A 15562-nucleotide genomic window follows, 5' to 3' on the forward strand; every position below is an offset into this window, starting at 1 on the left:
TGATTGTGAGAGCACACTTGACTAGGGCACAGGCCTCATCGGCTCTCTTTTTAGCCCATGTCCCCATTCAGGACATTTGCAGGGCTGCCACATGGTCTTCAGTTCACACGTTCACCTCGCATTATGCGATCATCTCCCAAACCAGAGAAGACGCCAGGTTCGGCAGGGTTGTGCTCCATCCCGAGAGTTCGTGAACTCCTACCCATCTCCAACAGATATAGCTTGGAATCGCCTATTGTGGAATACACATGAGCAATCACTCGAAGAAGAAAAGACAGTTACCTTTTCTGTAACTGGTGATCTTCGAGATGTGTTGCTCATGTCTATTCCACATCCTGCCCTCCTTCCCCTCTGTCGGAGTTGTCTGGCAAGAAGGAACAGTGGGTGGGGGGAGCGCACCGTGGAGGCTCCACTCTAGGGATCGCTGGGGGCACTCCCATATGGGTACTGTTAGGGGAAAAACTTCTGGCACCGGTGCACGTGGCGAGCACTCACACCTATTGTGGAATAGACATGAGCAACACATCTTGAAGAACACCAGTTATGGAAAAGGTAACTCTCTTTTTTCAGTCTGTACAATGGAATAAATGGTAGTACTTACATTTTTCCAAATGTAAGCATTTCAGTTTCTGTTCTGCAGAAAAGCATTTGCCTTAATTACTTTTGGCTTCAGTTTAGCTAGCAGGTGTACAGACAATATTTTCTTCATTTGCATTAGTTCTTTCAAAGTTGAGAAACCAATTGGGAGCTGAAAAAGCAAGAAAACTTGTTTTCTTTCAACTTTCAATTTGTGATGAAAAACTAAGTGGGAAAGGATGAGATCTACTCTGCTAAAAACTTGTAGGACCTGGGGCCAGATTTTCAAAGGTATTTAGGTGCCTAAGTATGCAAATAGATCATAAATGATCTGGAGAAAGGGGTAAACAGTGAGGTGGCAAAGTTTGCAGATGATACTAAACTACTCAAGATAGTTAAGACCAAAGCAGATTGTGAAGAACTTCAAAAAGATCTCACAAAACTAAGTGATTGGGCAACAAAATGGCAAATGAAATTTAATGTGGATAAATGTAAAGTAATGCACATTGGAAAAAATAACCCCAACTATACATACAACATGATGGGGGCTAATTTAGCTACAATGAGTCAGGAAAAAGATCTTGGCGTCATCGTGGATAGTTCTCTGAAGATGTCCACGCAGTGTGCAGAGGCGGTCAAAAAAGCAAACAGGATGTTAGGAATCATTAAAAAGGGGATAGAGAATAAGACTGAGTATATATTATTGCCCTTATATAAATCCATGGTACGCCCACATCTCGAATACTGTTTACAGATGTGGTCTCCTCACCTCAAAAAAGATATTCTAGCACTAGAAAAGGTTCAGAAAAGGGCAACTAAAATGATTAGGGGTTTGGAACGGATCCCATATGAGGAAAGATTAAAGAGGCTAGGACTCTTCAGCTTGGAAAAGAGAAGACTAAGGGGGGACATGATAGAGGTATATAAAATCATGAGTGATGTTGAGAAAGTGGATAAGGAAAAGTTATTTACTTATTCCCATAATACAAGAACTAGGGGTCACCAAATGAAATTAATAGGCAGCAGGTTTAAAACAAATAAAAGGAAGTTCTTCTTCATGCAGCGCACAGTCAACTTGTGGAACTCCTTACCTGAGGAGGTTGTGAAGGCTAGGAATATAACGATGTTTAAAAGGGGTCTGGATAAATTCATGGTGGCTAAGTCCATAAATGGCTATTAGCCAGGATGGGTAAGAATGGTGTCCCTAGCCTCTGTTCGTCAGAGGATGGAGATGGATGGCAGGAGAGAGATCACTTGATCATTGCCTGTTAGGTTCACTCCCTCTGGGGCACCTGGCATTGGCCACTGTCGGTAGACAGATACTGGGCTAGATGGATCTTTGGTCTGACCCGGTACAGCCTTTCTTATGTTTACTGGGCTTGCCAGAAGAGCATAATACATAAGTGATAATACTGATCACATTGATATTAACATCTTCCATACAGGAGTGTGACTGCCACCTGTTATGACAAGATAGAGCCACTCAAAGCAAGGTTTTGTCAGAAATTAGTTGTCCCTTTGGCAGATGGAAAAAGGTGGTGATTAAGCAGATCAAAAAGCAAACTCTGATCTTTGAAATTAACCATTAAAAGAGCACATCCTGATGAACACAAAAGAATTCCGGGAGGACAGTGTATTGGACAAAGTGGTTCCAGGTCTAACTCCATTCATTGTGGCATTCTGGTCTGTTGCATCATGAAGTTTATTAGAGTGATTAATAAGAAGAATAGTCACAATCGGTTTTAAAATTAGACTTTGCAGAAAGTTTTATGGCTTCAATTTAACCCCCTTCCCTTCGTACCTTTCTTTCTGCATCTCATGAAAGTTTCCTGAACCTCTGAGCCCACAAAATTTATATTCCAATAGAGCGTTGGGTTCCAGTTAGGGTTTCCTAGGTGCTATACAGACAAAATTCCTGGTCCCAGGAGCTTACACTCTAGCTTGACAAGACATATATAAATAATTAATAAGGAAAAGGGGAAGGATGATGATACCAGTCAGACTATTAACTGCATAACTTCTATCAGTGTGCTCAATTTGAAAGTTCAGACATATCATATTCTTGATAATTATGATATTAATAACTGTCCTCCTTCCCAGTGCTAATTCTTCAGTACTATGTGCCAACAGTAGTGTATGCTTGAGCTACTCAGAAGGGAAATCCAAACTGCAAAGGTCTGATCAGAACTTCCCCAATGTTCATTGGTGTTCAGATCTGGGATTGTGTTTCAGGCCCATCTCTACTATGACTGAGTTCCTGTCTGGCAAGTCATGAGTGAGCCTTTCAAATTGCTGAGATGTTACGCTAGTGTCACACCTAAAGTTTCAGTAATACAGGTTCCAGAGGGATTCCCTATATATGGAGATTGAGATTAGCTTGATTTTGTTCCCACTGAAGTCAATGATAAATCTCCCATTGTCTTCAATGGAAGCAGAGTTAATCCATGCTAAACACTTTTGAAGATGCATAATGGAAATAATGCTGGAGCCAGTGAAAACTTTAAGTGTACTCATTTTATGAGATCTGAGACGATAATTCTAATTAAATACATTTTCTCTTCTAATAATTAAATTACTAAATTCAGACAACTAATTCATCAAAACCATCTACTATGCAATCTCATAATACATGCTCAGTATTAGTCAATGCTCATTTCATACAATCAAAAGAATCAGCTTCATGATTATAATGGAAAGCAGACTGATTAAAAGTAGTAATTGCATTATCCCCCCATCATTCAGGCACAAATTTTAAATAAAATTAGCACAATAAAATGTGAGGAAGGGTTTAGGTTGTACCTATGGAAGTCACACAAGGACGGTATCGTTTTCTTCACCCTTTAGCAATTGGCACACATAACAGGTAATGAGTCTTATACAGCAACTAGCTTAGGAGTCTTTAGCTCAAGTAGTAGAGAAACATAAATGTCTAACACTGGAGGTTCTAGGTTCAAACCCCACTGACTGAGCAAAAGGCTCTGGTTATATCTATGCTAGCCTCTTCCCCCTAATATTTCCCTCTGTTGCAGCTCCACCAATGGCTGTGCTAGTATAGAAGACTGTCCACTGCAATTAGCAACTATCTTCTAAACCATGCTACTGGGTGATCTACACTAGCAGGTATAGGAGACCTGGTTTATACTAAAGATCCCACTGTTGGAGAAGCACCCAATTCTAATTTTTTGCAGGGAAGTGGATATAGACACCCCCATACAGTAGTGATAACGGATTAATGAATGTCTTTAGACTTCAATGTTTTGTGGGAAATATGTGGCATGAACAGCCCGTAAAGCTCAAGTTTATGATTAATTAATAAATTTAAAAGGGCCAACATGAATTTCTCAAGGTACCTTCCAGCCCTGCATTTCTAAGATTCTATGAAAATGGCTCTCAAGTCCAGCCAGAATACTGGCTGATTACATCTCTCTAAGCTCTTGTGCAACTAGACAAGCATTTGATTAGATTGCTTGCTCCAGGTAATTTAGGACAAACTTTAACAGGTGTGTAGTTTTTGGACCTTTCTTCATGTCAGTGACATTTTGTCATATTTGACACAAAAACTAAAAAGTTCTCTGACTGCTTTTCATGCTTAGGAGAAAACTGGTTTGGTTCAGGTAGGCAAGGACTACCACAGGGTGTTCTGGCTGCTTTGTTTTAAAGGTGCATCCAAGGCTTATAACTGGCTGGAGACAAGAAACATGTTGCCCAAGGCAAACTTCTCTTGATGCAATGAATGAAAAGAGACTGCTGTAGCAGAGTAGGAATTCATACTTTAGAGGTGTTGTCATCCTCTTTGTCAAAGGCTGGCTTGTAGATGACTCTTCTGTTGTCTTCTCGTTCCTTTTTGCAACTATAACAAAATAATTATATTAGCAAAGTGAAATAGCAATGACAGAAAAGCATCAATGACTATTTAAAACACATAATTTTTCAGGGTATGGAGTGATTCTTTCAGTACTAGTGCACTTTGCACCACTCACTGGGGCCAGTACTTAAAAATATGTAGGGATCACAGTTTATGCACCATACAAAGCTAGTGTTCATTACAAGGAAAAACTTTGAGTAGGCAAAGGGGAAGTAAGCAACCTTGGTCTCTCCTCCAGAACTAACCCAGGCTGATTGATATAAAAGCCAAGTGCTCTCAGCATATATCTCATATAGGACTCCGTTCCTTAATTGACATAACCATTCCTGTGGTAGGGATTTATTATAAAACTCCACTCTCTTCTAGTCTGACTTCCTTTCCAACTGCATATGCACAGCAGTAGATTCAGAGAACAGCTAAAAGCAGGTAAATTTTAAGCAACAGAAATGGGATCAGGGAAAGAACAAATAGAGGGAGGTGAGAGATGGCAAATGCTGGGAGAGAGCACATCATCAAGCCAGTTGTCTGCTCCAGTTAGAATGCAGAGTTGGAGGAGAAAGGAGGAGCTTGTTGTGTATTTGGTTGTCATGGTTTTGTTGCTATGGCAACTGAGTTAGATTATTATGGGTTAGCTCAACCGGTTTCAACCGGCTGAGGGGCTCTCTGTATATATGTAAATAAAATGGAGGTTTTGGTTAGCTGCCTGCTCTCTGGCCTCAAGTGATTGCTTCCTACACCGGCTGCCCCAAGGATATAACACTGGCGACGAGGATGGGATTCCGGTGCTGCTCCAGTAACAGAAGGAAGTAGAAGTCAAGGTAAAGAACAAACAAAAAAAAAAGCTGCTTGTTGCACTGACTGTGAAAGTGAAACTAAAAATCATGGCTACTCTGACCAGGCCCCTGGAGCCTTTTGATGAGAATACAGAGCAGTGGCATGTGTATACTGAGCGTTTTGAGCTTTTTGGTATTGCAAATGACATTACAGAAGCGAAGAAGGTGCCAATATTCTTAACTGTTGTAGGGGCTAAAACCTACTCTCTGCTACGCAGCTTACTACACCCTGTTAAGCCTGAGACTAAATCTTACAGTGACATTGTGGAAATCCTGGGGTCTCATTTCTCCCCAAAACCACTGGTAATTGCTGAAAGATATAGGTTCCTCAAAAGAGACCAAAAGGAAGATGAAACAGTTGTACAATTTGTAGCCATTTTAAAAAAGCTAGCAGAACACTGTGAATTTAAAGAAATGTTACATGATGCCCTGCGTGACAGGTTAGTGTGTGGCCTGTACAGTGAAGCTATACGGAAGCGCCTACTGACAGAGGCTCAGCTTACCTTACAGAAGGCTGTTGATATTGCTGTCTCCATGGAACTGGCTACAAGGGAGGCACAATACATCGGTGCACCCCCTAGGGTGCAAAAAGTGTCACAAGAACCGACCCACAAAACTGTGCAGAGTCAAGAATGTTACCGCTGTGGTAAGCCGGGTCACCAGGCATCAGAATGCTGGTGTAAGGACCTGGTGTGTCGACACTGTGGCAAAAAGGGACACATTGAGTGTGCCTGTAAACAAAAGAAAAAGAGGCCTGTGGTCTGGCCGACAAAAAGAGGAACCCTGCATACCCTAGAGCAGACCCAGGATGATCAAGGTGACACCTCATCGCAAGAGGAAGTGCCACTGCATGTTTTGTCTTTGGCAATGGGCTCACATGAATACTGGGTAACCCCGTTATTGGATGGCAAACGTATACGCATGGAACTGGACACCGGTGCAGCCGTCTCACTGATCTCCGAGACTGTGTATAAAGAAAAGCTACAGCATCTTCCGCTTAAGGCAACAAAAACTGTTCTGAAGACGTATACGGGAGAAGCTGTGCCTATGCTGGGCACTATTGATGTTAAGGTGGAGCTCAATGGACAGGTGGCTAAATTGCCACTGTTTGTGGTGAGAGCCTTAATGGGTAGGTCTTGGCTTGGGAAGATTCAACTGAACTGGGCAGAAGTGCACCGGATGACTAAAGAAGAAACCAGTCTAACCCCTATACTAAGGAAACATGCTGCTGTTTTTGGAGATGATTTGGGAAGTATGAAGGGAATCACTGTGACATTGAACATTAAACCTGGCAGTCCACCAAAATATCTGAAAGCCCGAACTGTGCCATATGCCATCAGGCCAAAAGTTGAAGCAGACCTGGAGCGCCTGGTCACCAATGGAGTCCTAATACCAGTTACCCATAGCTCATGGGCCACTCCTATCGTTCCAATCGTGAAGAAAGATGGCTCTCTCCGGATTTGCGGTGATTTTAAAGTCACTGTCAACCCAGTGTTGTGTGCAGAGCAATACCCGCTTCCCCGCATCGATGACCTCTTCGCAGGCCTGGCTGGGGGACAAAAGTTCAGTAAGATTGATCTGAGTCAAGCATATTTACAGATGCACGTCGATGAAAAGTCCCAAGAGCTGTTGACTATTGTGACTCATAAGGGCCTTTATCGATACTGTCGTCTACCCTTCGGAATAACATCTGCTCCCGCCCTGTTCCAGAGGGCTATGGACCAGATCTTGTGTGGCTTGTCAGGAGTTCAGTGCTATCTGGATGATATCCTGGTCACTGGAAGAAATGAAGAGGATCACTTAAAGAATTTAGAGGCTACCCTACAAAGACTGGAAGAGTATGGCCTACGAGTTCGCAAAGACAAGTGTGAATTCTTCAAGCCCTCTGTTGAATATTTGGGACATATAATTGATTCTGCAGGTCTTCATAAGGCCCCTGCAAAAGTTAAAGCTATTGTGGAGGCTCCCCCACCTCGAAATGTAAGCCAGCTGCGCTCGTTTCTAGGACTCCTGAACTATTATGGAAAGTTCATCTCACAGTTAGCCACACTGCTAAAACCACTTCATGAGCTCCTTGGGCAGAACAAGGCCTGGAAGTGGACTGAAGCCTGTGATGTTGCGTTTAACAAAGCTAAGGATGCATTGCTAAATTCTGAAGTTCTAACGCACTTTGATCCATCCTTACCACTGCAATTGGCCTGCGATGCCTCCCCTTATGGAGTGGGAGCAGTCGTGTCACATATTATGCCTTCAGGAGAAGAGAGACCTATTGCTTTTGCTTCACGCACTCTAAGCAAAGCAGAAACTAACTACGCCCAAATCGAACGTGAGGCATTAGGAATTGTTTTTGGAATTCGGAAGTTTCATCAGTACCTGTTTGGGCGAAAATTTACTCTTCTCACAGACCATCGACCTCTGACATCAATTTTTGGACCTTACACAGGCATTCCCCCATTAGCTGCTAGTCGTATGCAACGTTGGGCATTGTTACTTTCAGCACACACATATGAAATCAAATATCGGAAATCCACTCTACACGGCAATGCAGATGGCCTCTCAAGGTTGCCTTTGCCGGTCAAACACCAAGATAGTGCCCACAAGGAAATCTTCTACTTTGAACAGGTAGAGAATACACCCATCACTGCTACTCAGATAAAGAAGGCAACTCGCGTTGACCCAGTATTGTCCCACGTTATGGACCTGGTGATGCATGGAACATCTCGACAAACCTCTCCGGTCTCATCTGACCTTGTTCCCTACATGTCCAAGCGGACGGAGTTATCGGTCCAATCTGGTTGTTTGTTGTGGGGGAGACGTGTCATTATTCCACCACCACTGAGATCACAGATGTTAGAACAGCTACATTCCGGTCACTGTGGAATAGTGCGCATGAAGGAAATTGCACGAAGCTATTTTTGGTGGCCTGGACTGGACAGCGCTATTGAAGAGAAGGCAAAAGCTTGTATGTCATGTCAGGGTGTGAGGAATGCACCCCAGTGGGCACCCCTACACCCAGTGATGAGCTGCCAAATTTTTAACAACGGGTTCCCTCCTCCCTCCAAAATTTTAACAACGGGTTCCCTCCTTCCCCCCCCCCTCTGGGGGGGGGGGTCGTTCCCCATCCAACCCCTCATGTTCCTTGACACCCTCCCCCGGGACCCCTGACCCATCCCCCCCTTCCCTGTCCCCTGACTAACCCCTTGCCGCCCCACCCAACCCCTCCTCTCATTCTCAATGGCCCCCCAGAACCCCTACCCCATACAACTACCCCTTCTCTCTGTCCCTGAGTGCCCCCACCACCTCATCCAACCCTGTTCTTTCCTGACTGCTCCCCGGGACCCTTGCCCCCATTCAATCCCCCTGTTCTCTGCCCTCTGACCCCCCCACCCCCAAACTCCCCTACCCTCTCTCCAACACCCCCTCCCTGCCCCCTTACCGCGCTGCCTGGACGTGGCCGGGCCAGGACAGGAGTCGCGCGGCCGGAGAATGCGGCGGGAGCCCAGCGGCCGGAGCCAGGTGGCTGGCCAGGTGGAGCCAGGGAGGGCTGCGGCCAGAGCTGGAGCCGGGCAGCCGGGGCCCCCGCCACGCGCTGCCGGAGCCCGGCCCCCTGGCAAAACAGCAGGGGCGGCTGGAGCCACGGGGCCAGGCCGGGCTGGAGGTGGGGGGGCCGTGTCCAGAGCCGAGCATCCCGGTAGGTGGGGGCACGGCAGGGCGGGGGGGGGTGCGGCCGGAGGCGGGCGGCCGGGGAGGGGTTGGGGGGGGTCGGGGACGCGGGGCCGTGCCGCAGCCGGTGAGGGTCGGGCGGGGACCCGGGGACGGGGGGGGGCAGGGCCGCGAACGCGGGGCCGGGAACGCGGGGGTGGGACGCGGCCAGGGAGGGTCGGGCGGGGACCCGGGGCCGGGGGGGGGCCGGGCAGGGCCGCGGGGGGGGGATGCGGCCAGGGAGGGTCGGGCGGGGACCCGGGGGGGCGGGTGGCCGGGCAGGGTCGCGGCCGGGACCGCGGGGGGGGGGGACGCGGCCAGGGAGGCCGTGAGGGTCGGGCGGGGACCCCGGGGCCCGGGGGGGGGCCCCGGGCAGGGCCGCGAACAGCCGCGAACGCGGGGCCGGGAACAGGGGGGGTGGGAGGACGCGGCCAGGGAGGGTCGGGCGGGGACCCGGGGACGGGGGGGGGGGGGGGCCGGGCAGGGCCGCGAACAGCCGCGAACGCGGGGCCCGGGAACAGGGGGGGTGGGAGGACGCGGCCAGGGAGGGTCGGGCGGGGACCCGGGGCCGGGGGGGGGGCAGGGCAGGGCCGCGGCCGGAAACGCGGGGGTGGGAACGCGGCCAGGGAGGCCGGTGAGGGTCGGGCGGGGACACGGGGCCGGGGGGTGGGGGGGGTCGGGCGGGGGCCGCGAAACAGCCGGCGAACGCGGGGCCGGGAACAGGGGGGGGGGGAGGAGGACGCGGCCAGGGTGGGTCGGGCGGGGACTAGGGGCGGGGGGGGGGGTACCCGGGGACCGTAGGGGGGGGCCCCGCCGGGCGGGGGGGTGGGGGGGGCGGCCGGCGCCGGGCGGCCGGCCGGGGAGGGGTTTGGGGGGAGTCGGGGAGGCGGGCCGGGCAGGGTCGCGGCCGGGGAGACGGGGACGGGCCGCGGCCAGGGACCGGCCGGGGCACACGCCCCCGTTTCCTACCTTAGGGTCATCTTCCTGGGCCGGGGAAGCCTGCCTGCTTCTCAGCCCTCCCAGGCTTCCCGCGCGAACAGCTGATTCGCGGGAAGCCGTGGGGGAGGAGAAGCAAGGAGGAGCTTCATGGCAGGAGGTGGAGGCAGAATTTTCAACTGTTCGCGCGAACTGTTTGCTAAAATTAGATGCCGGACAGAGAACTTTAGCAAGCGGTTCGCTGTCCGGCGTCTAATTTTAGCAAACGGTTCGCGCGAACCGTTGCGAACCGTCTGCAGCTCACCCCTGCCTACACCCATGGGACTGGCCTGAAAACCCGTGGCAACGTATTCACGTTGACTTTGCTGGCCCTCTTGAAGGAAGCATGTTCTTGGTGGCAATAGATGCCCATTCTAAATGGCCAGAAGTCTCTATAATGCAGTCCACTTCTGCAGAGAGTACTATCCAAAAACTACGAGGACTCTTTAGTCGTTTTGGTCTGCCAGAACAACTTGTGAGCGACAACGGACCGCAGTTCGTTTCTCAGGAGTTTCAAAATTTTATGAAAGCAAATGGGATACACCACATCACGTCAGCACCATATCATCCGTCCACCAACGGATTAGCTGAAAGATTTGTGCAGACAATGAAAAACGCTTTGAAATCAGCAAGGGGACAACACTCCATTCAAAAGCGTCTGGATACCTTTTTACTTTCCTACAGAAACACACCTCATGCTACGACCCACCGCATCTCTGGCCTTTCTAATGATGGGACGACAGCTGCGCACTTGCTTTGATCTGCTGAAACCTTCTGAACCCCGACAAATTGTGCAACATCAGCAGCAATATCAAGTCATCAGAACGGGCACCCAGAGCAAAAGACCGAACCTTTAGCCCGGGACAGCCAGTTTTGGCTCGGAATTATACTTCCAGAGCTAAATGGGTTCCGGCCACAGTCATCACTCAAACAGGACCTGTTTCCTACACAGTCCGGACTGCAGAGAATCTTACCTGGCGGCGACATGTAGATCAGCTGTTGCCAGGTCATTGCCAGTCCTCAGGACCCATCTGCAGTTGAGGGGTCTGACTTCACCTCTTCTGGTGAGGGATCGAATCACGAGTCACCTGTTTCTGACTGTTCTCCTCCATTACTGCTGGCGGCTGAGATACCCCCTTTGCCCAGCACGAGCTGATACCACCACCTCCTCACCTGTTCGTGCTGCGGACCCTGAGCCCCTAGTGCTTTCGGGTGCAATAACACCAGTAGTTCGCCGTAATCCACCTAGAGACAGAAGGCCTCCTCATCGGCTGGATCTTTAGCTAGGGCGAACCCACGGTTATGGGGCAAAATAATCCCCAGGGTTTAGCCGGGAATGGAGGCAGTCTACCCTCCTTCTCTAGTCTAGTGTGTGTTTTATTTAGGGGATGTTCTTATTAGGGGGGGAGGAATATGTTGTGTATTTGGTTGTCATGGTTTTGTTGCTATGGCAACTGAGTTAGATTATTATGGGTTAGCTCAACCGGTTTCAACCGGCTGAGGGGCTCTCTGTATATATGTAAATAAAATGGAGGTTTTGGTTAGCTGCCTGCTCTCTGGCCTCAAGTGATTGCTTCCTACACTGGCTGCCCCAAGGATATAACAGAGCTCATTCCCTAGCCTCTACTCCCTAGAGCTGTCCAGGACAGAAAGCATTTCAGTCTGCTTTTCATAGACTCATGCCACAAGGCTTTTCCTCACTTCTGAACCCCATATCTTGTGTGTGTGTGTGTGTGTTAATGTGAGCATCGCTGAAGTATTTTGGCAAAAAACTGAGCACCTCTATAGGGGTTAGGGTAGAGGGATAGGTACATTGGGGCAAAAGTCATCTCCGTCCGGTATACCAGCATGAGTTCATATTTATTCTCTATTTTTTATGAAATGGGTTTCATCTGCTCAGGACCACTAATCATAGAGGAGAATCAACATATTTACCATGTTTAAACAAACAAAGGTGGGACAGGAAAAATCTCTTACCTCTTCTTCCTAAGCAGCCAAAAGGCTACTGCAAGCATGATGATAACTCCAAGAACACTGGCTAACACAACTGAAAAGACAACACCTGGGAAAAGGAGGAAAATGCACAGGTTTGTTTTCTTTCTTTCTTTCATGCACAAAGCTACTTAAAGGAAGTAAAATGGCAAACTTATTCCTTTATTAGGTAGACTTCTCAAAAGATGCAAACTTGAAGACCCCATCCTGAAATCGGATCCACACAGGCATATGTCTGTACTCACCCAGAGCCCCAAGGAGCACTGAATTGGCACAGGAGTCATGGACTTGCAGGATCAGGGGTCTTTATGCCTGTTGTCAGTTAACATCTCTGTTCAGTACAGGCAAAATTCAAGAATCAGGCCCAAATCAGAAAGAATGCCAAACAAATTCCTGCTCTCTTTCTATGCCCAAAGAACACAGCTGAATGTAGTCCTTGCTGCAGGTAGTGTGTTTTGTAACTGAGAATATTATTTTCAGGTGTTCCTACAAAGGTTAAAGGAGGTGGAGGATTAAATCATGATATTAATATAACATTTAAAAAATGTCATTAGTTCATGTCTGTAAGCACTTTGGAGATGATGTGTTGGATAACCTTCTCAAGCTTGAGATTCTGCAGACCTGATACTTGTAAATAATTGGGGTGAGTTTAATCATCATCAACAAAGGGCCAAACACTAACTCGACATGCATATCTGCACTCCATGAAAACAGCACAATAATACCACCTTGCATCCCTTATGCTCAACAAGAGATGGCTGCCTCTGTTCTTGCCTCTCTGGAAGTCAGAAAGGCTTTTCTTTAGGCCTGCTGCTGTTGGAGTCATGGATGTGCACAATAAGGTTTTGACAGTTTTCAGAGTAGCAGCCTTGTTAGTCTGTATCTGCAAAAAGAACAAGAGTACTCGTGGCACCTTAGAGACTTTCACATTTATTTGAGCATAAGCTTGCATCTGAAGAAGTGGGTTGTAGCCCACGAAAGCTTATGCTCAAATAAATTTGTTAGTCTCTAAGGTGCCACAAGTACTCCTGTTCTTAATAAGGTTTTGCTCTACTGTGGCTTCCTGGATAAAAACACATCCCTGTGCACTTCCCCACCATCTCCTCCACCTTCCAAAATGAAGTTTGTTCCTACTCTTGGCACAAGTGGTTGTAAAAGGCTCTGCATCACCCTGTTCTCAACTGGCATAAAGATGCATATGTTCAGTGCTCTTGCAGGGTTGTTGTTTTTGTTTGTTTGGGGGGGGGGAGAAGGTGTTTTGCATCTGTTAGTGAACACTTAAAACCACAACAGGTGGAATGTGCCTAAAAGTTGTTTGAGAGGTTTTGCTGCTGATAAATGGTCCTTTTTTTATTGTTCGAAATCTTTGCTTGGTTCATTGACCCAGTCAATTAACTGCAACAAAAGACTGAATGGGTTTTCTGTCAAAATATCACTACACCTAAACAATGGATTCTGTAACCCCAGAGACCATTCCTGGTGTGAGAACAGCAGGATGTGCTGTGGGGTACATATTCGGAATGTCTTTAAAGGAAATGTTGCTTACAAACAGGAGCTAAATTATGTGGTTGTTTGGATGGACTGGGAGACAGGAAACCTAAACTCTATTCCTGGATTTCACACTGACACTCTGTGTGATTTTTGGGCAAGTCACTTCATGTTCCCTGTTAGATGGTAATAACAATGCTTACACCATTTTGTAAAACACTTGGATATTATGGGTGAAAAGGATATTATTTGATTTGTTTTAGGTTAGTTAAATCATGCATTATAATTCAATATAATTTAGTGTTAACCATAAGGCAGGACTTACAGCAAAGAGGTACACTAGATATTGAAAGGTCACTTTAAGACAGAAATGGAAAATTGCACAGAATGAGAAGCTCAATCAATCTGAATCACAAAGATCACTGCTGTCTATATGTGCTGGTAGCAATCCAACAACATACCCGTGCTCAGTCCACCATGTACTGAATCTTGACAAAATGAAGGGGGCAGGGAGGGAAAAAGTGAAAGGTTAATCACTAAGGTTACACTGGAAATGACTATTAAAGAAATATAGATCAGGTATTTTCCTCATAAGTTTTTGTTTCTCCTTGGTAAATGGTGCTGGTTGGGTACTAGTCTTGTAGACATTTTTAATGTGTGACTTTTAAGACAGACCCTGCAGATTGCCTGTCACTTAAACTATCTGAAAAATTTTTATAGTCAGTATTGCAACTGTGGCTTCCTAGAAAATAAAACCTTTGCACGTTGTTTGGCCAGAGCAGAGGTTTGGAATGGATCACAGACAGACATACTGGAGCACACCAGTTATTCAGTGTCTGACAGTGACTAATTCTGGAAGCTTCAGGAAAAAAGGCATAAACTCCTATTATATGCAATTGTATACTACCGCTGATCATCTGAAGCATGAGACAGTAGGAAGTGCATTGGTCTGATTTTGAGTCCCTTTGTCCTATTATAGCACAGCATCTGAAGTAGCTAAGGAGGCAGAATGGCCTATGATGGCAAGAATTACTGCAGTGTTCAGCAGAACATCAAGAATTCTGAGCTGTCACAGGAAGTTGATACCTGAGCTAAGCTCTCCCAGCCCTCAAGTGAGAGGAGAGGGAATGTTGAGGATTAAGACTCAATATTCCCTTAGTTGGTGGCTGGCCGAGTTATATCTCACATCTCAGTTTCCTGTATAGTAATGATCCAGGTCCTCCAAAGACACCCGCACACACCCCAAAAGAGAGGGAAGTCAGGATTCCTAACACTGAAGTAAAGGAAACATCAAAGATTTTCCTTCTCTTTGTATTTTTATATAATAAAGAAGCAATAAAATGCACAAACTACTTCCCTCTAACAGTTTAGTAATTTTTCAAAAGGCACGTTTGCCCTGCAGGGCAAAGATAAAAACTCTAGAATAATTACTTTGTTGCCGAATAGTGAGGGGTGGCATTATGCGCAAAACTTGGACAGTTACTTCCTGACATTTGGGTAATACAGCTTGTTTATAGTAGACCTGTTTGCATGCATTTAACTTGCTTTCTTCTTTGTATTGTATGTACAGCTAGCACCGGCTTAGCTGTATCTGAGAGGTTGGTTTTAGTATTATGATGGTCTGGTAAACACATTGGTCACTGCTTTGTCTATTTTGGGTATGACGGGCTTTGTAATGCTGGAGTATTTGTAGTCATCATGGCAGTGTATTGGGATATTGCTCTTCTGTAACATTAACCTGTGAAGCTGCTGATAGTGACATTATTATTATTATTCTAAGTCTCTTTTGTCATGCAGCACCCCCTTCCTAAAGTGGCTTGTTACAGGCAGAGAGGGAAGTTGCTGGGGAAGAATAAAGGCCCAGCTTCCTAGTCGTATAAACAACCTTATCCCACATTTGCTGAGGTTCACCAATGTATCAAATTTTTAGTTCAAGCCTCAGTTAAGTAGGTGGAAATTAAACAAGACATGTAAGCATATCTTTGTTGGAACATATAGTGCAACACAATCTATTCAACAACACTCAATTGTGCTGCTGCCTTTGAGTTTGGGATAGAATGAAAAAAAAGTAAAAGTGCAGAACTGACAAAAAATTAGCGATGACCAGTGTTTCTTGCCTGTGAATTGCACA

General features: G+C 46.8%; 1 protein-coding gene across 2 annotated transcripts in view; it reads right to left on the reverse strand.

Moving 5' to 3' along the window:
* Positions 1-3088: 3088 nt before the first annotated feature.
* The window catches only part of CA12 (carbonic anhydrase 12), a 46744-nt gene continuing 34270 nt past the window's right edge, over positions 3089-15562 (reverse strand). The window contains exons 9-11 of one of the 2 annotated variants that reach the window (XM_044980818.1): positions 13893-13919; positions 11929-12013; positions 3089-4426 (exon numbers count right to left, since the gene is read on the reverse strand). In XM_044980818.1, coding sequence (XP_044836753.1) covers positions 4342-4426; positions 11929-12013; positions 13893-13919 — 197 coding nt within the window. In that variant the 3' untranslated portion in view covers positions 3089-4341. The remainder of the gene's footprint in view (positions 4427-11928; positions 12014-13892; positions 13920-15562) is intronic. The other variant, XM_044980819.1, reaches the window with a different exon arrangement.

The sequence above is a fragment of the Mauremys mutica genome, chromosome 11 (assembly GCF_020497125.1).
Source record: "Mauremys mutica isolate MM-2020 ecotype Southern chromosome 11, ASM2049712v1, whole genome shotgun sequence".
Lineage (NCBI taxonomy): Eukaryota > Metazoa > Chordata > Testudines > Geoemydidae > Mauremys > Mauremys mutica.